Genomic DNA, 10,870 nt, shown 5'->3' on the forward strand with positions numbered 1-10,870 from the left:
TACGTATATATGCCGGAATTGACAAGAAAGGGCGGGACGTTTTCAAAATTCGTGCAAGTTCGTGTTAACCTTGTTTTGCTAACTTGTATGAAACCAAACAAGAAGGACTCTTCAGTTCATCCGTAGGTAATGATGTTGTGTAACTTAAGCATGTCGTATATGACCTCAGTAAGTAACGTTGGTATGTTTCGATTAACGTTACATTGAGATCTTAACCTTCATATAAGCTAATTTTAAGTTCGTCTCTTAAAATCGTGCAGCAAACTTCATTAAGCCCATTTTTTATGGGCCGCATGATTGCAAGTCATACGGTCTTTAATACATGACAGCACGGTCCATTCTTAAAGAGAAAACCTAATAAAAGTTAACTGGATCAACAGATATGTAACTTACAGGATAGACTTAACTAAGTTAAACTACAGTGAACGTAAACTAATCGGGTTGTTGGTTCCATCCAGGTGCTTTTGTTTTAATTGCAGAGCAATGTCTTCAAAAATCCCAAGAGGTGAGAAGAATTCACTGTTTTTACACTTTGCTGGTCATTAAACTTATATCAGCCTAAGGAAGCTGATGTATGAGGTAACAATATTCTGTCTTTTCCAGGTGTGCAGCTACCTGCAGAAACGAAGAAAACAGGTCAAAAACCTGATTGCAAAGAAACAGCAAATGTATTTGTAACTGAAAATGCTGCTCAAAAATCTGATGGCATCCCTAAACTTCAAAAAGAAAACATACCAAAGTAAGAAAAGTTATACCTTAAAAGAATAGCATAGAAACCCACCTAGGAATACACTTAGCAGGATGTGGTTCCCATCTTACTATGTGCACAGTAGCATTTCATAGGCTGATATAGGTGATCCCAAGATCATATGATGTATTTTTTTCTTTAAGCTAATCAGGGATTCTATTTATTTTTGGTGTAATGCTGAACATACTTCAAAAGCAAAAACATCACAAAACTCAAAATGCTGAAAAAGAAAAGAAATAATGAAAAGATCACAAATTAGTTTTAAGGTTTAGGAATTACTTACAGTAAACATTTATTTATAAGGTTTTTCTTCAACTCAGAGGGTTGATTGTCTGTATTGATAAAAGTAATTACATCCAGCAGGCAGTTAACTTAAACAGTTTCTGACCAAATTAAATAGCAATTGTCTTGCTTTTGTCTTTCAGAAAAAATGTTGCTCCTAAAGTTTACAAAGGGTAAGACCATATATTTTTATTTCTGTATTTATTTTAAACAATGAATCGGCTTTAGCCTTTATTTTCACAGGTTTATACTCCACCTTTCCTTAGACTCTCTACCAGGTATGGCCAACAAGCAGAGCTCAAAGAACAAAATCGACATTTGATGGCTGCCAATGAGGAGCTGCAGAAAAATCTCTCAGAGACACGGGTACAGAAAAAAATTTGATGACATAGCACCATAACATAACTTAGTACTTGTATTTATACTTAACTGTAATTTTTGCAGTGTTAGGCTTCTGAGATAGTACTTGTGATGCCTGTCAGCTGCAACTGTATGCATTACTTTTCCTGATGTAGATAGATAGATAGATAGATAGATAGATGGGTTTCTTTGCTGAAGTTCTTGTTATATTGCAGCAAAGAGTAGCTGAGTTGGAGCTGCAGTTCAGTGACCTCCAAACGGAGAAAGCTGAGGTACAGAAAAAACTAAGGGACTGTCATGTTCTCCTAGTTGCTGCAAAAATTGATCCAGGTGAATACATATCCCAAATTTCAAAATGTGTTTTTGTCAGCCTTATTCCCGTTGTTGGTGATTAGAAATCGACGTAAGATTTCTTTGATTCTTAGTTTCAGGAGAAAGAGTTAATGAAGCTGCACAACAACATGAAGATCAAAGGAAAGAAGCTATGGTACATGCATTTTATTTCTGTTTGCTTGCATATTGTTATGAATATTTATAGTCATATTTATTGCATTATTAAACATTAAATTAAAGCTCATTTTATTTAAAGTCACACAAATGACTACAAATTAGAATCGAAGTGAAATTACAATCATACACATTTGATAATTTGTTCTATACCTCATAATCCCATATATCCCACAGAAAAGAAGCTATTTAATTCAAAATTATTTCTTAAACTATTATAAATATGAATGCATTCTACACACATTTTGTTAATATGGTTAGTAACATCTGTACACTTTTCCTTTTCAGTGTGTTTCCTCCAATATGCTGAGTGAATTAAAAACCTTTGGTGAGACTGCATCACAGCAACGTGTTTGGCTACAGGTGAGTCAATGTTGTTGAGACTTATTGATTTGTGTAATTTTGCAATTGTAGCTAGTTTTCTGAATGATTGCTGTGCTTTTAAATGTCTGCCCTCTTACCTGTAGGAAATCCAAGCAACAATGACAGACCTTATGAAAGCAGGGGAACATATGTTGGAGGAAAGGAAAAACTACACCCTGGAGGTTGCAGAAATGGAAAAAGCTCTCAAAGAAGCAGAAGATCTCTTACTACTATAAAATTGTACAATAATTTACAAATCTAAAATAGTGTATTGTGTTTTTAATTGTAGTGCGACTGAAACTGTGGATAGAAAATTCTAAATAAAAGAGTCAAAACCTTAGTTACAGGTTATTTACATACTTGGTAGTTTTTGTACAGCAGTTTTAATATCTGGCAAATATTATATTTCGCTGTTAGATTAAAAAGGGTCTGAAAGCCTTATAAACAAGGTAGAATTAATATGTACCTGTCATTGCAGCACTGTATTAAAATGTTATGTACAGAGTAAATTCTTGCTTGGTTGCTTGTAGTCTACTTCAAGGTGGCCATGAATTCTGTCACTCCACAATCCTAATTTGTCTTCCAAGGCTTTATTTTATGTCTGGCATGACGTAGGGGTTTTCAAAGATGTCTGCACTGGTTTTGAGAGTACTGGTGCTCTGGCTTTTTAGGTTTTTATTACCATTTGCAGTGTTTGTTGCTCCTGAGAGGCCAGTATTGTAGTAGTAGATGAACAAGAAGAAACCTACAGAACAGAAACATATGGTCACTAAAATTCAAACAGTGACATGTAGAGAGTGAATGATACTACAGCTATGAAAGATTTTAGGTATATTTTTAGATTTTATATAACATATTTTTCTACCATTTTTTAATATGCTGTTCCACATTGCTTTAATGTTTACATGCAGTTAAAGGTGGAATAATCCAAGTTTGTTTGGCCAGACGATATCAGCAAAATCATATTCAGGCTAAGTTCAGGATACCTTGTAAAGAGTTGAGCACTGTGAAAATGTAGGAGCTGGGGATCAGGAGGATACCATGGGCGAAGAAGGCAAAACCCCATGTGATACCCAGCATGCAACACAGTCCCAGAATGGATACAATACTTCTTCCATTTTTGCTAACTTTTACTGTGCCAGGTTTAGTTCTGTTAAGGCAAAACAGCCAGGACAGAATGATGATAAAGGTAGTGAAGGTGAAGATGAAGACCAGTACATAGTAGCCTATGTTGACAATGTAGTGGGTGACACTGTCTGTTATCCAGCACCTTTGAACAGAAGGATTTGTAAGTAAAGAAAAGAAAACATGGGTCTCTTGTATGATGCTGTATATTAAATATATCACCCACAGACAACAAAAGTGTTTTCAACTCACATGGCCACGTCGTCTGCACTGTTACTAGCGTGGATGACTTGTTCACCATATTTTCCAGTGATAAGAAGGACAGTCCCAACTACAATAGGTATTACTGCAAATGGAGAAAATGAACAATAACCAATTAACCCCTGAACTGGAAATATCATATCCATGGTCAGACCAAACACCAATGAGAAAATGTGCAGTCATCAAAGCCTGAGTGTTTACAAAGTTCTTCTCTTCTCAAAAAATAAAAAAGCAGGAACTCACCCCAGCTGATGATAGCGATTTTCAGTAGGTAATGACGGATTAAAATTTTGCCTCCTGTGTACAGATTCAGGCAGAGGTGGAAGGCCTGCACACTAAACCAAGTGAAAGTGGCCAACATGAAGTAGTGCATGAATGCTGCCATAATGGTACAATACAGAGAGCTCTTCAGTTTTGCCACCACGTTATTGATCAGGAAAGTGAAGTCAAGCATGAACATGGCTATCACAAGGTGGATCAGGATCCTTGTGGTTCCACTGGCCTTGGTCTTCCTGCGAGGAGAGATGATTAGGGAAGTCATTATTGTATCATTTATTTTTATCTGGAACTATTAGTTGTACAAAAGAATATGAAATCTTCATTGAGAGTTCTCAGTAACAGTGATAGGAATCATCACCATTGTCCTAGGCAGTTAAATGATTAATCAAAATAATGTGTGAAAGTAAAAAAAGAGCACTTTGTGATAGTGAGACATAAATGAGCCAAAAATAAACACAATAATATTATTAAAAATATGTGCATGTGGTCATCAGTTGATTATATAATAGAATTTATTCAAATGAGTGTGAAGCAGACAATTTAAATCAAGCAGATGTGCTAATAGCACAGTTTTGGATGGCATTGGTCCTTCAGGCTAAGTTTCTTGTTCTATGACACATGAATATTTACTAACTTTGACTGAATCGAAAAAATATATATATAAATATATGTATATATGTAGGAGAGGAGACTGTAAATAAAGCTGCCTCCAAATCTTTCAGATGAGATTCATCTTTTCAGTTTAACACTGTTTTATTATTTGATGTGTGTGCATGGTATCAGATGTGATGTTTTAAATGCATTTGGTGACGCATTTTTTTCCACAGTAATCCAACAAGGTAGGTACTATTCAACAAACTAATTTCCCTACGGTGAATATTTTTGGCTCACAGTGTTCTGATGTTCTAGAGATAAGATATGTTTCCATAAACATTAACCGCAAGTGCTATGTAAATAAACCATTATTACCGCAAAAGGAAGTGCATGAAGAGGACTATGCTGAGGAAGAATATCGATATGCCACAGCCAATTTGGGTGATGGTGGTGAGAGTGTTCAGGTCATTACTAGGGATGGTTTCATTAAGGGGAGACTGTAAAACATAGAAATATAAAACTTTAGGCACATTGTTTTATGGCATTGACACTGTTAGTCATTATTGTTTATAATGTGCTTCATCACAGATAGGGCAAAGTGCTACATGTTGTGGGGACATTTTAAATAAAGCAGCTACAAAGTAAAAATAAGCAAAACATCACCAGTAAGACAGCAAAGAATGTCAAGTGTGAACACCGGCATGTAATGCTGTTTCCTTTTAGTATTGTGTGACATCCATCATTGGTCCAGTTTGGGTGGCTTCCTATGAGAGAAGAACAAAACATATAAACAACCAAGAGCTGAAACTGGATGGTTCATAAATGCATTTGAGTGAGGAACAATGAGAAGACTTAACTCTCCAGCGAGTCAGATCTAATCCAGTTTGACCGAATTTCTGAATTTAGCTGCGTAAATGTTTTAATACTCCTGATGTCAGTTTGTAAATGTAATCTGTTTTTTTACGTGTCTAAAATAATTTGAACATGAAACATCCTATTATATAAAAAGAAAAACATCCAATACAGTCAGTCTTAGTGTGGACACCTTCACACTGCCAGAGATGACATCAGTCAATCCCTGCCTGTGTAAAATTCCCACAGCAAAGGTTGTGTGTTTCCAAACCCATCAAAGAACCACTTTATGCTTTGTTCACTACAATCTGTGTAGACAGATTAGCAAAGCTTCACATTTCAGCCACATGCAGAAAAGAATCTGCATGAGCCCTTTCAATAGACTGTGAAAATGGCCAAAAATGCAACGTCACAGATCCTTTTCCTATGTTTTTCCCTGCACACCATGAATTTTTGCTGCCATGGAATATAGCTTCTTGTCACCATCATGAGTGGACATAAAGTGTTTCACAGCACACAAAGAGAAAATTATGGTGGCATCACTTCTAGGTGCTGTAGAACTTTGAAAATGTCATCATAGCCTATTTGTAGTGCTGTCTTAGGTCAAAGTGGAAACTAGAGACCGGGAAAAATACCTTCACCATTCCATGAATGACAAGATGGAATTCCTTTCTGTAAACAAAACAAGAGAACCGCTCTTAAATAGGAAACAGCCTCAACTCAAAGATGTGCAAATAATGCAACATGTGCACTTTATTTTTTACTCACATATTTCATGTTCTGAAAATTGATGTTTATTTTGTCTGTGAGGTTGGTGATAGTGGTTCCCAATTCAATTGCTAGAATCTCATTACCTAAAACAGTGCTGTTCAATTCATCCTGAAAAAAAGTAAAACTACAAAGGTTTAACAGATTTATAGTGAATATGTAAGGAGCATCCATCACAGAAAGTATTTTCTTTCTTACCTTAGCCATATTGATGAATCGGAAAACAGCTGCAAATGGTACACTGATGTTCGAACTGACTGCTTTTTCAAAAGCTTCTTTAGTCACTGTCACTGACCTTGAAAACGTATCCAGTTTATCTCTGTCTGCTATGATCTGCAAAAAAGAGCACAAATATATTGTACGGTGTGCATGATATAAGAAAAGTAGAAAAATCTGCAGTGACACTGAAATTACTCATCATATAATAAAACCTAAGCAGAAGCACTCATTTTTCCGTTCAGTAGTGTACTTAACATTTAAAGTATTCATCATGCGCAGTAATCATATATTTTGAACATAAATCTTAAACTGCAGAGTGAATACTGGCTATTGCTATTCAAAAGTCTGTATACTTTACACTAAGTGAAGTTCACCCTGTCTGACTTCATGCTGGTGACCGAGACTCTCACCATGTCCAAATGCAGATTGTTATTCTGACGTTTGTAATGAGAATGTTATTCAGTTCACTTCTATTGCCATAAACGAATAAAAGTAATGCACCCACACTTAGGCTGTCATTTGCAGTCATATAAGCAAAGGAAACTTCTTCTACAACCACAGGGTCAGGTTGTTTCACTAGGACACCTGTAATCCCTTCACCCACAGACAGCTCAGCTGATAACTCATTGATGGAGGAGGCAAGTGCAGCCATTTTATTCATCATGTTACTGTTGACAGATGAAAGAAGAGTCATGTCTCATAAATATCAGGAATCATACATGGCATTATAGTATGTACTACGTAATTATCTACTAAAGTCATGGAGCATGTCTTACACAGCTCCCACTGGATCGATTTTTCCTCCTTCAACGTTAATTGATACATTCACTGGAATTTTCTCAGGTGTTTTCACTGGATTATCACAGTTGGTACAGCTTTCTTCTGTTTCTGTTATGCTGATGATGTACTTGTCCTGTGCTAAAAGGAGGGAGCTCCAGGTTAATGTCACATTAGTTAGCATTTTTCTAATATTGTCAATATCTAAAATTAATTAATTTTCACTTCTGGCAGTTCAATTCATTAGGTCATCTTTTAAAAAGCAGTATGGTCAATTACAGTATATGTTTATGTTAAATAATGCTCTTTATGGTGCTGCACACGCTGCCATTTTTTGTTCACCTGAAGAGAACTTACCTGTCTTTTGGCAGTAGCTTTCATCATAGATAGATTTGTCACATGTGGTCGCTGTCAAACATCTAACTTTGCATGTTCCTATAAATGGAGTCAAACTTTAGCATTGATCCGCAGTAAAAAGAAGAATAAGCCAACATCGACTTAAAGCTATACCACAGAGGTGTAGCAGAAAATAAACATTTAAAATGATTTAACATTGTCTTTGATTTTTGTCATTTTCATAGTTTATTCAATTGGTGAGAAATAAAATTTGGATTATATAATAAAGTAAATTATACAGTAAAGTAGAATTTAATTGTGTGGTGCTAACACCACTGAAAAAAGACACTGGAAAAGATAAAATACATTGATGTAATATCACTCACCAGAGTCTGTTGCAGAGGTGTTGCACTGATTGCCATACACAACATTAAAAATAAATTTCTTTTGAATATACCACTTTGGAATGTACAGCAAATAAGAACCATGCTTTGACTCCATTTGAGGCCAAGGCCACAATAATTCTGTTAAATAAAAACAGCACATTAAGAATACATTAGATTTTTTGTCTGCAGGATTTTTTTTTTTAAAGTATTGTTATTCTAGTATTATAAGTAGGCAGTACTCACTGTTTGTCGTGTTTATCTGCAAAAATACTATGCAAGCATTATCTGTTGAGATTTAAAGAAAGTAGCTTTTTTATTAGTGTATTAATTTGGGGGCACAAATGATGCTATCACATGGTACAATATATATTTTTGCAAATCACATAGATGGTGTGTGTTCACTCATTACACTGATCCTACATTTGACGGTACTACTGAAGGTACTACGCTCTAGTATGTTATCAACATTTAAAAAACCTAAATATGGCTTTCCTCCCAGACTCCTCCACAACAGTTATAAAAAGTAAAAGAATACATTTTGAGAGGTTGGTCAGGGTGGCACTAGTTTTATCTTTTGTATATACAGTTAGGAGTTTCTTTCCTGTGATCCCCACAAGATAAATCTGAAAAGTCATGGGATGATTACCAGGACAAGAAAACATAAAAAAAACCAAATCTGTTTTCTTTTTTCTTTTTTTTTTGCTGGGGTTTTTCAGTACAGAGTCTCCTTGTTCTCCCCATGTCTGTGTGGGTTTTCTCTGGGTATTCCAGCTTCCTCACACAGTCTGACCTACAGTTTGGAGTTAAACTATTTGGTGACTCTAAATTGCCCATAGGTGTGAATGTAAGTGTTTTTCTATCTTTATGTGTTGGTCCTGTGAAAAACTGATGATCTCTTGAGGTCGTGCCCCACCGCTCACCTGATGTCTGTTGGTCTCGTTTGTCTCCCCTTCTGCCCAAGCATTGGACTAGAGAGAATGAATAGAAGGATGGACAAGCTGAGAAGTCTGGACTTCAAATATATATTTAAATTAACCCATGAGAGATATTTGGAGGAAAACTGTCTCATTGGATGCAAAGTAAGTCAAACTATCAGGTAGTAGTTGTACTTAAGTACTTTCCTCTACATATCTCAGAAGTAGGTCACATGCATTTGCTGGGGTTTTATAGTAAATAATGATTACTCAACAATAAACAATAAATCAAATAAATCAAAGTCAGCATTAATAACAACAGTTGCATCTAAAATATATATTACAGTTTTGACTCACTCTGATTACAAGGTTTTTGTGCTGTGATGAAGCCATTGAAGCTGTCAGCAACAATAATAGATGTTGTTTTGGTTAAGCAGTCACTGAGTGTGTGAATTCCATCTTTAGCCTTGGCAGAGGTTGGTTTTAGGCATGTAGGTTTCGGGGCTATTTCATTACCAGAAAATCAAATGACAAGTTAAAGAACACCATGTTCAAAACACAACATATTCATATATCATAATAATAATATCTTATTTAGCTAATTTATTTTTTGTTTACCTCTTTACTCCCTTGTACAAATATGTAATTCCTTATGTTATAATACGTCTGATACAGTGGCACTTATTTCAACAAAAACAGAGACACCTATGATTCCTATCTGGATTTTACTTGACGATTGTTTGTACTTACCAAAAATCAACGGAAGCCCCACCAACAAAATCCACTTCATCCAAATATTTTGAATCATGTTCTTTTCATCCAGTCTTGCTCAGCTGGAGTGATCCAGTCAATGTTTTAGTAGATGAATAACAGATTTTATTAGGAATTATGAGCCAAAAATGACCCAAGTATTTAAGTAACTTTGCTTTCTCTGACTGAGATAAAATACTCAACAGCTGTACGAAAAAAGAGCAACTGAACAGTTTGCCTAGATGAATACATTGCCAAACTGACTTTGCATAGCTGCCTTGTGCAAAAATTTGTCTTGCAAATTCACAGTTCCCGAAAACGTTCTAAGAAATCAATCCAAGTGACGCCCTCTTACACAAAACAACTCAAATAAAATTCAGTGGTAACACAACAGTACACAAGTGATAAAGTGTTGCTGTGTAGTAGCTTGTATAAACAACATTACTGACTGTTTAGAATAGAATACTGTATTTGAAATACTTTTATACAATTTTTATGGATGTTTAAATATATTATATATATTCAAATCAATTAAAAAAGAATGAATGCACGGTTACTTGTAAGGTTTGGCTGTGTTTTTAAAATTCCTCATACTGCTGAACAGTTTATTGAAAACACTGTGTGGGTACAACAGAAACTAGATGTCAGTATTTAAGAATTTATTGGGATGATTAACAGGATATTTTCTGAGTTCATAAGGCACAGCTTCAGTTGCTCTGCTTATTTCAATCCATTAACTGAGTGTACTTTTTTTATCTACACACACTGACTTCTTGCAAAGGGTCATCACAAACAGGGGCGGTTTACTGGATCACCTCACTGGATCAAACAGGGCACAAAATTTACTGTGAGGGAATGAAAAAGTAGTTAATTAGAAAATGTACTACCACTACCCTTCAGGTTCTCTGTGAATTCAGGTAATGATAAATTCTAGCCTGTCCATGTGATACAGTTTCTCTTGTTCGCCTGAAAATTTGAACTCATTGTTTGAAACTGCAGCTTCAGTGAAGTGCATCATTACATTTGGGAGATGCCCAAACAGTCTGAGTATGTTTGATTCACTCCACATTATTATTGTTTCCAGTCTGTTCAGCAGAGCTGAAGTTGACATTATTGTTCTATTACTATCAGCTGATACAGTATATACTATGTATTTACAGTGAAGCAGGAAATGCAATGAAAAATTTCCATCTCCTGTGGGAGTAGTCGTTTGCATTGCAAGAGTGTTTCTTTATTAGACTGCATTCATTTTATACACGCTTTTCTTCAGCAGTCTGCTCAAATGTTTCATTTACAAGAGAAACATTTATTAAACAGAATATTATTTATTTGTAAATAAATATAAAATG

At 35.4% G+C, this 10,870-nt stretch overlaps 2 protein-coding genes across 5 annotated transcripts; one reads left to right on the forward strand and one right to left on the reverse strand.

Annotated features, from left to right (window-relative positions):
* The first annotated feature begins 24 nt into the window (after positions 1-24).
* Positions 25-2,769, forward strand: knstrn (kinetochore localized astrin (SPAG5) binding protein). 3 transcript variants are annotated; one of them, XM_026318013.1, is made up of 9 exons: positions 25-126; positions 459-505; positions 604-739; positions 1,174-1,203; positions 1,297-1,396; positions 1,606-1,720; positions 1,816-1,877; positions 2,186-2,260; positions 2,365-2,769. In XM_026318013.1, exons 2-9 carry the CDS (start codon positions 484-486, stop codon positions 2,494-2,496), a joined length of 672 nt encoding a protein of 223 aa, XP_026173798.1. In that variant the 5' UTR covers positions 25-126; positions 459-483; the 3' UTR covers positions 2,497-2,769. The 3 variants fall into 3 exon arrangements, with proteins under 3 accessions (XP_026173798.1, XP_026173797.1, XP_026173799.1); XM_026318012.1 differs by having other exon boundaries at positions 27-122; XM_026318014.1 differs by having other exon boundaries at positions 88-168.
* LOC113137185 (adhesion G-protein coupled receptor G2-like) lies at positions 2,554-10,130 on the reverse strand. Of its 2 annotated transcripts, XM_026318663.1 has the most exons (17): positions 9,522-10,130; positions 9,129-9,275; positions 8,778-8,825; positions 8,101-8,142; positions 7,858-7,995; positions 7,493-7,570; positions 7,135-7,276; positions 6,864-7,026; positions 6,338-6,472; positions 6,140-6,250; positions 6,007-6,043; positions 5,183-5,283; positions 4,895-5,016; positions 3,890-4,158; positions 3,638-3,731; positions 3,247-3,530; positions 2,554-3,005 (listed from the first exon to the last, which is right to left on the reverse strand). In XM_026318663.1, the coding sequence occupies exons 1-17, from the start codon at positions 9,577-9,579 to the stop codon at positions 2,851-2,853; spliced, it is 2,124 nt and encodes a 707-aa protein (XP_026174448.1). In that variant the 5' UTR covers positions 9,580-10,130; the 3' UTR covers positions 2,554-2,850. The 2 variants fall into 2 exon arrangements, with proteins under 2 accessions (XP_026174448.1, XP_026174447.1); XM_026318662.1 differs by having other exon boundaries at positions 6,140-6,472.
* Positions 10,131-10,870: the final 740 nt, after the last annotated feature.

This window comes from Mastacembelus armatus, chromosome 24 (assembly GCF_900324485.2).
Source record: "Mastacembelus armatus chromosome 24, fMasArm1.2, whole genome shotgun sequence".
Taxonomy (NCBI): Eukaryota; Metazoa; Chordata; class Actinopteri; order Synbranchiformes; family Mastacembelidae; genus Mastacembelus; species Mastacembelus armatus.

Excerpts from the sequence above, each read along its gene's own strand:
- knstrn (XM_026318012.1), top strand. The coding sequence starts at position 88 with ATGAAACCAAACAAGAAGGACTCTTCAGTTCATCC. Across the intron at positions 506-603 it reads GTCTTCAAAAATCCCAAGAG|GTGTGCAGCTACCTGCAGAA; the intron begins GTGAGAAGAATT and ends TGTCTTTTCCAG. Across the intron at positions 1,204-1,296 it reads GCTCCTAAAGTTTACAAAGG|ACTCTCTACCAGGTATGGCC; the intron begins GTAAGACCATAT and ends ACCTTTCCTTAG.
- LOC113137185 (XM_026318662.1), bottom strand. The coding sequence starts at position 9,579 with ATGATTCAAAATATTTGGATGAAGTGGATTTTGTTGGTGGGGCTTCCG. Across the intron at positions 7,027-7,134 it reads ATCGATCCAGTGGGAGCTGT|TAACATGATGAATAAAATGG; the intron begins GTAAGACATGCT and ends ATCTGTCAACAG. Across the intron at positions 3,732-3,889 it reads AATCGCTATCATCAGCTGGG|TAATACCTATTGTAGTTGGG; the intron begins GTGAGTTCCTGC and ends CTCCATTTGCAG.